This window comes from Hyla sarda, chromosome 4 (genome assembly GCF_029499605.1).
Source record: "Hyla sarda isolate aHylSar1 chromosome 4, aHylSar1.hap1, whole genome shotgun sequence".
Lineage (NCBI taxonomy): Eukaryota > Metazoa > Chordata > Amphibia > Anura > Hylidae > Hyla > Hyla sarda.
The window spans coordinates 130968963-130982132 of record NC_079192.1 but is presented as its reverse complement, the minus strand read 5'-3'; the positions used below and the strand labels follow the sequence as shown (position 1 = coordinate 130982132).

The following is a 13170-nucleotide window of genomic DNA, read 5'->3' as shown; positions in this document are numbered from 1 at the left end:
GCAACTAAACTAATGGAACTTCTTAGCTATGGGGAAAGATTAAAATAATTTACATTTGTTTAGTCTTGAGAAGAGACATTAAGGAGGGATATGTTCAACGTATATAGTATATAAATGGCCCCGGCAAAATATGGGGAAAAAAAACGGTTCCAGGTTAAACCCCTCAAAGGACAAGGGGGCACTCACTCCGTCTGTAGAAGAAAAGGTTTATTCTCAAGGTGCGACACACCATGAGAACTGTGAATTTATGGAACAGTCTTCCTCAGGAACTGGTCACAGCAGGAACAGTTGAAAGCTTCAAAACAGGGTTATATACATTCCTTGAACAAAATAACATTAATGCTTATGCAGATAAAAAAAAAATCAAACCCCTTCCCATTCATCCAACCATACCCCTTCCCTTCAATTCCCTGGTTGAACTTGATGGTTGGATGTCTTTTTTTTCAACCATACTAACTCTTGTTAGCTCTGTTGGGCTTGTTAATCAGATTTCAATAAAGTAGGAGTTAATTAGAGATAATTAGGAGATAATTAAAAAAATTTTTTTTTTTTTGGGGTGGGGTTCCTGCAGCTTGGACCCCCCTGCCGATGACAAGAATGAAAGTTGGGAATCCCTTTAATAGAAAATCTAGCTATCTCCCCTCCCCCCTCAAAGAAAAAAAAAACAAATACAGCTTCACACCTTTCCTTAAGTTGTGTATGGCATTACACCTTGACGTCACCTAAAAGGAACTGAGCTGTAATACTACACACAATATAACGTGTGTGTATTTTTTCTGCAGATCTGCTGCTGCAGCTTTTGCTGCCTATTGACTTTAATGGGCAGCAAAATCTGCTACAGAAAATCTGCAGCAGAAAATATGCAGAGGGAATGTACCCGTAACGACATAGGACGTAAATGATGTAAATGTACATCCTGGTACTTAACGCACCAGGATATACATTAATGTCCTTTGCATAGCACAAGCACCGGAACGGTGCGCACATCATGCATGGCAGGTCCTGGCTGCTATCAGCAGCCAGGGACCCGCTGGTAATGGACATCAGCGATCACGCTAATTTCCACCATTAACTCCTCAGTTGCCATGATCATTAGTGATCACAGCATCTGTGGCAATGTGGCACTTTAAATTGAGGATCGGAACGGCTGCGGCACTGCCGCGGGGATCCGATCATCCAAGATGGCGGACGGAGGTTCCCTCACCTGCCTCCGTCTGTTCTCCTGGCATCTTCTTCTCTAGTCTGCTTTCCAGCAGACCAGAGAAGTAGATCGCAGAAAACACTGATCAGGGCTATGCATATGCATAGCACTGATCAGTATCTGCAATTTAAAGATTGCAAAAAATAGTCCCCAGTGTGGACATAAAAAGTGTAAACAAAGTTTTATAAAAAAAAAAAACATGTTAAAAAGCCCCTCCCCAATAAATGGCCCCTTTTTCCCATTTTACCCCAGAAAGAAAAAAATAATAATAAACATATTTGGTATCGCCACATGCGTAAATGTCCAAACTGCTTTCTTTGTCACATCATACTCCAAAAAAATTAATAAAAAACTAAGTCACATTTACTCAAAAGTGGTATTGATAAAAACTACAGATCACGGTGCAAAAAACTATCCCTCTTATAGCCCCATATACGGAAAAATTTGAAAGCTTTATAGGTAGTCAAAATAGGGCAATTTTAAACATACTTATTTACCCAAAGAATAAGAAAAAATTGCAGTTTTTTTTTTTCAATTTCCTCACACAAATGTTTTTTTTTTTTTTTGTTTTGCCATACATTTTTGGTAAAATATGAGGAGTCATTACAAAATATAATTGGTCACACAAAAATATGCCCTCATATTGGTCTGTGTATGGAAATATATAAGAGTTATGACTTTTAGAAGGCGAGACGGAAAAAAAAACAGAAATGCAAAAAAAAAAGTGTCTTTAACCCCTTAAGGACGCAGCCCTTTTTTACCTTAAGGACTGAGCCCTTTTTCGCAATTCTGACCACCGTCGCTTTACGAATCAATAACTCGAAAACTCTTTTACCAAATATTCTGATTCTGAGATTGTTTTTTCGGGACATATTCTACTTTATTTTGGTGCTAAATTTTTGTCGTTACTTGCATCCTTTTTTGGTGAAAAATCCTAAAATTTCATGAAAATTTTGCATTTTTCTAAATTTGAAGCTCTCTACTTGTAAGGAAAATGGATATTCCAAATAAATTAAATTTTTATTCACAAATACAATATGTCCACTTTATGGTGGCATCATAAAATGGACATATTTTTACTTTTTGAAAAAATTAGAGGGCTTCAAAGTAGAGCAGCAATTTTAAAAAATGTCATGAAAATTGCAAAATCTGAAGGGACAGATGTTACAGAACTGCAACTCCCAGCATGCCTGGAGGGCTACCGTTTGGGCACCACTGTAACAGTGGTCTCCAAACTGTGACCCTCCAGATGTTGCAAAACTACAACTCCCAGCATGTCCAGACAGCCTTTGGCTGTCTGGGCATGCTGGGAGTTGCAGTTTGGCCTTCCTAGTGGTTGCAACAGTAAAGATCACTTTACTTTCACTTTCATTCCGCCCCCAATGTGGTTTCCCTACCTGAGCCAGGATCCAGCAGGATCCAGCAGTCTCCAGCGACGATCCGGGGTCCCCAGGCATCTTCTCCTCCAGGTACTGGCCTCCATCTTCTTCCCACGATCCCCTCGACATCCAGGGGTGGGCAGAACAGGGGGTTGCCATGGCAACCCACTGTCCTGCCCTGCCATTGGTCAGAATCAGTTCTGACCAATGGCAGGGGATAGGAGGAGATCGCAGCACTGTGACCTCGCTCCTAGCCCTCAGGATGATCGGGGCTCTGATCATCCATATTTTCCGGGTGATCGGGTCACCAGAGACCCGATCAGCCCGGAATAGCAGAAAATCGCATGTCTGAATTGACATGCGATTTTCTGCGATCGCCGAAATGGGGGGGGGGGGGGGGGGTGGATGCCTGCTGTGCCGGGATGCCTGCTGAATGATTTCAGCAGGCATTCCGGTCCGGTCCCGAACCGGCTAGCGGCGAGGACCGGAATTCCCACGCCCGACATCCTTAAAAGGTTATGGCCAAAAGGGGCAGTGTCCTTAAGGGGTTAAAGCGCAAGTCCAACGTTGCTCTCCCATCAGTTTGGCATGCAGAGACGCTGGGTGGTAAAGATACCGGGGAAAACCATTATGACGTGCACAGAACTCTCTGCATCTACACTGTTGCCTTGTTTCCTGCAAGACGATCAATTGCACTAATTAGGCAGCCTATAGCTAAGATTTCCCTGACAAAGACAGGGAATACAGTTATGATAATCAAACGTAATTTCTTGTTTCTTTTCAAGGACGTCTCGATTTCAACAGACATGTTAATAGCTATAAACAGTTGTGGCAGAAAGTTTTGACACATTTTGGTTTTTACTAAATTTGATGCTACTCTAGTAATTTTAGATCTTTTAGTCAGATGTTTCTATGATTACTGAAGTACAATTATAAGCATTTAGTTTTTAAACTTTTATTGACAAATACATCAAATTTATGCAAATATTCAATATTTACAGCATTGACCTTTTCAAGACTTCTGCTATTCGCTCTGGCATGATATCATCTTCTTTGTTCCCTAATTAGTGCAAGGAGTTTATCACAATTTCTTTGTCCACCTGCTTTTTGAGGATTAACCACAGATTTTCAATAGGATTAAGGCCCCTTTCACACTATAAAGTTGCTCCGTTAAAAGACCCGTTATAAACTTCCGTTAGTAAAGCCTTAAAAACGGATGTTAAACTGCTGTAACAAAATCCCATTAAAGTCGATGGGATTTTTTGATTATCCCATATGACCTGTTATATCCCGTCATGAATAACGGACATTATTTGGGACGGAAGAAAAAAGGGCACATGCACTAATTTTTCTTCCATCACAAGAAAAGGGTAATTGAACGTCCGTTATTTTAAACATTGAAGTCTATGGCAAACGGATGAGCCTTTATGTCATCCATTTGCACCTGGTTTATAATATCCGTTATTACTTCTGAGCATGATCAGAAGAGGTGACATCAGCAGACATCGGTGGCATATGTACAGAGAAGCACTGTGGGGGCCAGATAACGCTATATGTCGCTATATGTCTGGCCCCCACAGCGCTTCTATAATCATATGCCTTCGCAGCGCTATAAAGGAAAAGTATTCTAACAGCAGCGCATATATACATGATGGGAGTAGTAGTAGTCCCGGCTGTAGGAGTCTGTAGGCAGAGGTGTTAAAACGGCCGATGTTATATGATGGATGTTATAACGGGTCTTAACGGATGAATATGCCCATTATTCAGCCGTTAGCACCCGTTATTTCATCCGTTATTATACATCTGTTTTTACACAGAAAACGGATGTTTAATAACTGATGAATACTCATAGTGTGAAAGGAGCCTAAGATTTAGGGAACTTCCTTGCCATGGGCTCATATTGCAGGAGGACAAGCAGGGCTCTGTGCAGTGAGGACAAGCAGGGCTCTGTGCAGTGAGGACAAGCAGGGCTCTGTGCAGTGAGGACAAGCAGGGCTCTGTACACTGAGGACAAGCAGGGCTCTGTACACTGAGGACAAGCAGGGCTCTGTGCAGTGAGGACAAGCAGGGCTCTGTGCAGTGAGGACAAGCAGGGCTCTGTGCAGTGAGGACAAGCAGGGCTCTATGCACTGAGGACAAGCAGGGATCTGTGCAGTGAGGACAAGCAGGGCTCTGTACACTGAGGACAAGAAGGGCTCTGTACACTGAGGACAAGCAGGAATCTGTACATTGAGGACAAGCGAGGCTCTGTACACTGAGGACAAGCAGGGCTCTGTGCACTGAGGACAAGCAGGGCTCTGTGCACTGAGGACAAGCAGGGCTCTGTGCACTGAGGACAAGCAGGGCTCTGTGCACTTAGGCTCTGTGATACGCTCCTTGCTCACACAGCAGGATGAGTGTCTTGCCCTTGTCCAGTGTTTTTTCTCTACACAGAGAAATACTGGCAATAGCTGCAAGGACAAGACAGCTTTTTTTCACCCAAAAAATAAAAAAATTTTAACCAATGTATATTACAAATATACATATAATGTTATCTACATGCAAATTTCCTTTATGCTTTAATGCAAATTACTACTATAAAAACTACAGCAGCAAATCTTGAAAGAAAAATCAAACACATTTTGGCTATGATGCCTTAGTCATAGATCTGAACTAAGGCATTTTAGCCAAACTTATTTGTTCTCCTGTTTTCATATACCATTTGGATGTGGTTTTTATGCGTTTAAATAAACCAACTAAGAGCATGAATTTCTAAAGGTCTGGATTTCTATTGACCATATGGTCCGTTAGTGGCAGCTTTTGGGTCAATATGTGACCACATTAACTTTCATCAATTGCGATGCAGGTACTCAACCCTGCAGTGTTGGCCGTGCCAAAGTCTAGCCATAGACTAAAGTGCCCAAAATTTCCAGTGGAGTACTCCAGGGCCAGTGTTCGGCAGTTAATGTTCCGTATGCTCTTTTCATGCTGCGTGGGTCTACCACGCCCCTCGTGATGTCACGGCCACGCCCCCTCAACTAAAGTCCATGGGAGGGGATGTGATGTCACAAGGGGGCATGGCTGACCCCTGCAGCGCGAACATAGCGTTCGAAACCTTTTACTTCCAAACGTTGGCCCGTGGAGCACCCCTTTATGGTCGGTGCTAGCAAAGTTGCATGCAACTTTTGACCCAATATCCATTAAGGAATTCACAGAGGGGTACACACTTTAAAATATAACTTTTAATCAGACACGTCTAAAACAAAACAATAGCACAGGCCCCACAACAAAAAAGCCAGTGGTTTAGGATGACACCAGATCTAACAGTATAGACCGCACACCGATGGAGGTGTGTCTGTGGAGGGGATAATGGGGGGAGCAGTGGTGCACAGAGTGCATATATCACCCTAAAATGCCCTATCGGGGAGATGTAGTGTAGACTACCCCTGCTCCCACAGGGACTGTCGGGGCACTCGCCCTAAAAAGAGCGACCCCTGCCCCGATATATCCCTTGGACTGCGCCCTATAAATCCCTGGCAATATAAATCCCTGGCATCGGTGTGCGGTCTATACTGTTAGATCTGGTGTCATCCTAAACCACTGGCTTTTTTGTTGTGGGGCCTGTGCTATTGTTTTGTTTTAGACGTGTCTGATTAAAAGTTATATTTTAAAGTGTGTACCCCTCTGTGAATTTGTGCACTTCCTGGTACTTAGTTTTTCCCCCAAGTGGATCTAACTGTGAAGTATTGCCAATATCCATTAAGGTTGTACTTTCTATGACTGTCACATCACGACCACAAAATTGCAATCTTCATATTTTGAAGCAAAAGTCGCTTTGTAGCTCTTGTTCTACTTCAATAGGGAATTCAAACTCTGCAGCAAATCTGCAGCAATTTATTCCAGGGTGAACAAACTGTAAATGTGTTTGGTAATTGTCAGGTGTTCGATCACATATAAAGCGTCTGTACTTCTCAGTTGCTGTTAGCTCTGTTATACCTCTCATGCAAATAACTTCACTTCTTGCAGGCCATTAACTCAGGAAGAAATTGCTCTTAGACGAGAGCTCGCAAGACAGAAGCACGCTGAAAGGATGGCAGTCAATCAGGGACAGGAGCTGGCTTCCTCCAGCACTGTATGCCAAGTACCTGGAAACAGTGAGAACACCAAAGGCAAGTGTCTGTCCTTTACCACTTTATTCACTTTTCTCTCCTAGAGTCTTAAGTGAATTCTGTGTAATTTTCTGATCACTGAATGTCCCTGCAATACAGGCAGCAATTACATATCATTAGGAGCCTCAGAACTTGCTCCCAGTTGCTGACACCAGTCTACAGACAACATAATTACAGCAAATGAGCTGTTTAGGTAATGTGAGGTGTATGTGGTTAGAGATCCGCTTATTCATGGCCAGCTCCTACCAATTCCTTCTCTTCTGTGTCAATCTAAAGTGCACTACACACTGATGGACCGCAGAATCTAAAGTACAACTGCTCAGTGAAAAGGATACTTATGCCTTGATGGAATATATGTAAAAGAAAAATAGCTGTAGACTTGAATTGTTTTGTTTGCATTTCTTATGCAACATTAAACGTACACTGTGGCATGTTAAATTGCACAGATTGGCATGTTTATGCCATTGATCACGCTTTTTTAAACCTGTTCAATAAATTGAATTGCTTGTACAGTTGAAAAATTGGAATATGTTGACACTTTTTTCTAGGCATGCACTGAAATTTCGGCTGCCAAAAATTATCGGCCGAATATGCCCCTTTCGGCCTTTTAGGCTAAGGGAATTTCCTAAAATGGGGGCGTGGCTTTCAACTACTCTCTCCGGTGTGAGATGCAGAACTGCATACCGGCACTACACTGCCTCTTACTCGGATGTGTCCCTGAGCTGTGAGAATTCGGGCAGTCGGCATTACCTTCCCCTGCAGTCTAGTGTGGCGCGGTCCAGTCCAGGCCCTCCATTATGAGCCCACTGTTACTCCTCCCAGCAGTACTCAGCGCTGGGAGCGCTATGGGGATTTGCTTCTAAACTGGGCGTTTCCCGAGACAGGTGTCATCAGAGAGCACTTAGACAGAAAAGAACAACCTTAACTTCAGAAGCTCATAAGTACTAAAAGGATTAAGATTTTTTAATAGAAGTAATTTACAAATCTGTTTAACTTTCTGGAGCCAGTTGATATATATAAAAAAGTTTTTGCCTGGAATACCCCTTTAACCCTCCCACGGCCGGCCGCCCGCCATGTGTATATGGAGCAGCCGTGCGGCGGGTGTATGAAGCGAGCTCAGGAGCTGAGCTCGCTTCATACTAAGTAATGCCAGACATCACTGATGTGGAGCTGATCAGGACACCTGCAGCAAAATCTGCAGGGTCCCGATCAGCTGAGAGGACGGGCGGAAGTTCCCTACCTGCTTCCGGCTTGTCCAATTGACACTCCAGTAATGCAGGCTTCAGCAGCCTGTAGTAATGGAGCAGCGATAACACTGATCAGTGCTGTGCTATAGTCTCCATTGATCAGTGTCTACAAGCACAGGAGTGCATCTGTGTGTCTCCAGCTGTTGCAAAACTAAAACTCCCAGCATGCCCTACAGCCCTTGGCTGTCTGGGCATGCTGGGAGTTGTAGTTTTGCAACAACTGGAGGCACATTTTGGAAAACACTGCCCTATGGGGAAAAAAATATAATGAAAATAAATTTGTAAAAAAATAAAAAGGCAATAAATGTAAAAAAAAAGCCCCTCCCCCTAAATAAAAGTTTAAATCACCCCCCCCCCCACTCTTTTTTCAACTAAAATAAAGTTAACAAAAATAAACATATTTGGTAACGCCACGTGCATAAATTTCCAAACTATTGTAATATAATGTTAATAAAACTGCAGGATCAATAGCGAAAATGTCAAAAATACCAACGTCCAGAATTGCTGATTTTTGTTCACTTAATGTAGCAGAAAAAAAAGTGATCAAAAAATCCCATCAAAATAATCATGGTACTGATAAAAAATAAATAAATACAGATCACGGTGCCAAAAAATTAGCCCCTATAGAACCCTGTATATGGAAAAATAAGAAAGTTATAGGCATCAGAAGAGAACATTTTAACCCCTTGGCGAGGGAGCCCATTATGACCTTAAGGACGGAAGCATTTTTTTTTTCGAATCTGACCTCCCCAAAGGATAGGGGATAAGATGTCAGATCGCCGCGGTCCCGCTGCTGGGGATCCCTGGGAGTTCGCTCTGCACGTAATGATGGGCAGTACAGGGGCCGGAGCATCGTTACGTCACGGCTCCGCCCCTCGTGACATCACGGCCCGCCCCTTTCAATACAAGTCTATGGGAGGGGGCGTGGCGGTCGTCACGCCCCCTCCCATAGACTTGCATTAAGGGGACGGGCCGTGATGTCACGAGGGGCGGCACCATGACGTCACGCTGCTCCGTCGCCCGTCATTACTCACAGAGCGAACTCGCTCTGTGCTGTAATGATAGCGCGGTGCCGCAGCGATCTGACATCTTATCCCGTATCCTTTGAATAGGGGTTAAGATGTCTAGGGGCGGAGTACCCCTTTAAGGATTAATAACTCTGGGATGCTTTTACTTATAAATTTGATTCCGAGAGTTTTTTCGTGACACATTTTTCTATTTTATGTTAGTGATACATTTTTGTCGATACTTGCATCATTTCTTGGTGAAAAATTCCAAAATTTGATGAAGAAATTGAAAATTTGGCATTTTTCTAACTTTTGAAGCTCTCTGCTTTTAAGGAAAATAGACATTCCAACTACATTATATATTGATTCACAGATACAATATGTCTACTTTATATTTGCATCATGAAGTTGACATGTTTTTACTTTTGGAAGACATCAGAGGGCTTCAAAGTTAAGCAGCAATTTTCAAATTTTTCACAAAATTTTCAAAATCGGAATTTTTCTGGGACCAGTTCAGTTTTGAAGTTGATTTGAAGGGCCTTCATACTAGAAATACCCCATAAATGGCCCCATTATAAAAATTGCACCCCTCAAAGTATTCAAAATGACATTCAGTAAGTTTGTTTAACCCTTTAGGTGTTTCACAGGAATAGCAGCAAAGTGAAGGAGAAAATTCAAAATCTTCATTTTTTACTCTCGCATGTTCTTGTAAACCCAGTTTTTGAATTTTTACAAGGGGTAATAGGAGAAAAAGCCCCCCCAAAATTTGTAACCCAACTTCTCTCAAGTAAGGAAATACCTCATATGTGTATGTCAAGTGTTCGGCGAGCGCAGTAGAGGGCTCAGAAGGGAAGGAGCAACAATGGGATTTTGGAGAGTGAGTTTTTCTGAAATGGTTTTTGAGGGGCATGTCACATTTAGGAAGCCCCTATGGTGCCAGAAAAGCAAAGATAAAAAACCACAAGGCATACTATTTTGGAAACTACACCCCTCAGGGCACGTAGCAAGGGGTCCAGTGAGCCTTAACACCCCACAGGTGTTTGACGACTTTTCGTTTAAAGTCTGTGTAAATGAACTAAAGTGCATTTTTTTATTTTTACAAGGGGTAATAGGAGAAAATGCCCCCCAAAATTGGTAACCCCATTTCTTCTGAGTATGGAAATACCCCATGTGTGGACATCAAGGGCTCTGCTGGCGCACTACAATGCTCAGAAGAGGAGGAGCGCCATTGAGCTTTTGGAGAGAGAATTTGTTTGGAATGGAAGTCAGAGGCCTTGTTCGTTTACAAAGCCCCCATGGTGCCAGAACAGTGGACCCCCTCCACAAGTGACCTGATTTTAGAAACTATACCCCTCACAGTATTTAATAAGGGGTGCAGTGAGCATTTACACCCCACTGGCGTTTGACAGATCTTTGGAACACTGGGCTGTGCAAATGAAAAATTACATGGGTAGTAAATATATGGATATAAAAATAAAAAAAATCTGATAGGGGTTTGCTATAAGCCACCAAACATAATGGAAGAGGCAGATATCAATTACTCAGGCAAATAAACAAGGCAGCAAATCAGAATGAGGTGATAATAATGGGGGACTTTAAAGGGGTACTCTGGTGGAAATCTTTTTTTTTTTTAACCAACTGGTGCCAGAAAGTTAAACAGATTTGTAAATTGCTTCTATTAAAAAAAATCTTAATCCTTCCAGTACTTATTCACTGCTGAATACTACAGAGGAAATTCTTTTCTTATTGGAACACAGAGCTCTCTGCTGACATCATGACCACAGTGCTCTCTGCTGACACCTTGGTCCATTTTAAGAACTGTCCAGAGTAGAACTGTCCAGACTTTTTGATAGAAATAATTTACAAATCTGTTTAACTTTCTGGCACCAGTTGATAAAAAAAAAAAAAAAAAAAATAAAAAGGATTTCCACCGGAGTACCCCTTTAATTATCCTGATATAAACTGAAAGACTGAAACCTGTGAATCTCATAAAGGAAAGAGATTTCGGACTATAGCTAAAGACAATTATCTGTCCCAAATGGTGCAGGGCCCAACCAGAGTGGACACCCTACTAGACTTAAAGGGGTTGTCCAGTGCTGAAAAACGTATCCCCTATTCTAAGGATAGGGGATAAGTTTCAGATTGCGGGGGTTACGACCGCTGGAGCCCCCCCGTGATCTCCTGACACCGGTAGTGGGTGTCCACCACTGCACGAAGTGGCGGCTGACACGCCCCCTCAATACAGTGCTATGGCATAGCTGGAGATTGCCGAAGGCAGCACTCCGGCTCTGCCATAGAGTTGTGTAGAGGGGGCGTGTCAATTGCCACTTCGTGCGGTTGTCAACACGCCCCCTTCCCGCGAGCTGCCAGGGCCCCGTACAGGAGATCGTGGGGAGCCCCAGCGGTTGGACCCCATGCGATATGAAATTTATCCCCTTTCCTTAGGATAGGGGATACGTTTTTCAACACTGGATATCTCCTTTAATATTAACCAGCAGACCTGACAGAGTAACTAATGTGCAAGTAGAAGGACTCCTAGGAAATAGTGATCATAATATAATACATTATAGCTTGTTCTTCAATAATGGAATCTCTCGAGGGGCCACAAAAACAATAAACTTTAGGAAGGCAAAGTTTGATCAACTCAGAGAAGCCCTTAACAATATAAATTGGGATAATGTCCTTAATAACAAGAATACTGACACAGAATGGGAGACTTTTTAAAATATCTTAAATTCTCACTGTAAGATATATATACCTTTATGGGAATAAAATGGTCAGAAATAAAAGAAAACCAATATGGATGAATAAAAAATGTTAAGTGGGCAATAAATGACAAAAATAAAGCATTTAAACTACTATAACAGGACAACAGTGAAGACGCATTAAAAAGCTATAGAAAAAAATGTAAAATATGTAAAAAATAAAAAACACAGATAAAAGCAGCAAAAATAGAGACAGACTCATTTCCAGAGAGAGTAAAACTAACCCCAAAATGTCCTGTGGCCGGCTCCCGATCAGTGAAGCGCTCTGCTTTGTATCTGCAGGGTCCCGGTTGCTATCAGCAACCGGGACCCGCGGCTAATACAGGACATAGCCGATCGGGCTGATGTCTGGTATTAATCCTTTAGTCTAAAACGGGAAAATACACGGCCGGTTAGCTCGCACTTGCGGCATCTTGAACAGCTGACAGGACAGTGGGAGGTGTCTTGCCTTGCTCCCGGCTGTCCAATCAGCGTTTGATTGCTCCAAGCCTGAAATTCTTGGGCTTGAGCAATCAAGCGCCGAAAACACTGATCAATGCATTCCTATGGCAATGCATTGAACAGTGCCTGCAATCCCCCTAGAGGGTGCTATAACACTGCATAATAAAGTTTTTTTTTTTAAGTTAATAAATGTGATTTAACCCCTTCCCTAATAAAAATCAGAATCACCCCCCTTTTCCCATTTAAAAAAAAAAGTGTAAATAAAAATAAAAATATATGTGGTATAAAAAACCGAACCATAAAAATATATCATTAATTAAACCGCACGGTCAATGGCGTACGTACAAAAAAAAAAAATGTCTTCAATTTTGTCGCAAAATGATTTTTTCCCCCCTTTAGCCGTAGATTTTTGGGTAAAATGACTGATTTCATTACAAAGTAGAATTGGTGGCGCAAAAAAAGCCATCATATGAGATTTTTTAAATGTAAGGAGGAAAAAACAAAAGTGCAAAAACTGAAAAACGCTTGGTCCTTAAGGGGTTAGCTATAGGAATAGCAAAAAGGTTAAAAATGAAAGTGTTGGCCCCTTAAAAAATTGAGGAAGAAATTATAAACGGGGATCAGGAAAAAGCAAATATATTAAACACATTTTTCTCCATTGTATTCACCAAGAAAATTGAAATGCCAGGTAAAATACAGCGAGATAAGCTAAACTCCCCAGTAGAGGTCACCTGTCTAACCTAGGAAGAAGTACGGTGCCGCCTACAAAAAATCTAAATATATGATGGCATTCACCCCCATGTTCTAAAGGAATGAAGTAATATAATAGACCCCTATTTTTTAATATTCAGGTACTCTATCGCAACAGGGACTGTTCCCCAAGACTGGCACATAGCAAATGTGGTGCCAATATTTAAAAAGGGGTCAAAAGATGACCCTGGGAATTACAGGCCTGTTAGTTTAACCTCCATTGTATGTAAAT

The 13170-nt window shown here is 42.1% G+C and overlaps 1 protein-coding gene across 4 annotated transcripts in view; it reads left to right on the top strand.

Annotated features, from left to right (window-relative positions):
- EFL1 (elongation factor like GTPase 1) overlaps nucleotides 1-13170 on the top strand; it is a 342928-nt gene that overhangs the window by 118508 nt on the left and 211250 nt on the right. For all 4 annotated transcript variants that reach the window (XM_056572137.1, XM_056572135.1, XM_056572138.1 and 1 more), the window contains one exon: nucleotides 6586-6728. In XM_056572137.1, coding sequence (XP_056428112.1) covers nucleotides 6586-6728 — 143 coding nt within the window. The remainder of the gene's footprint in view (nucleotides 1-6585; nucleotides 6729-13170) is intronic.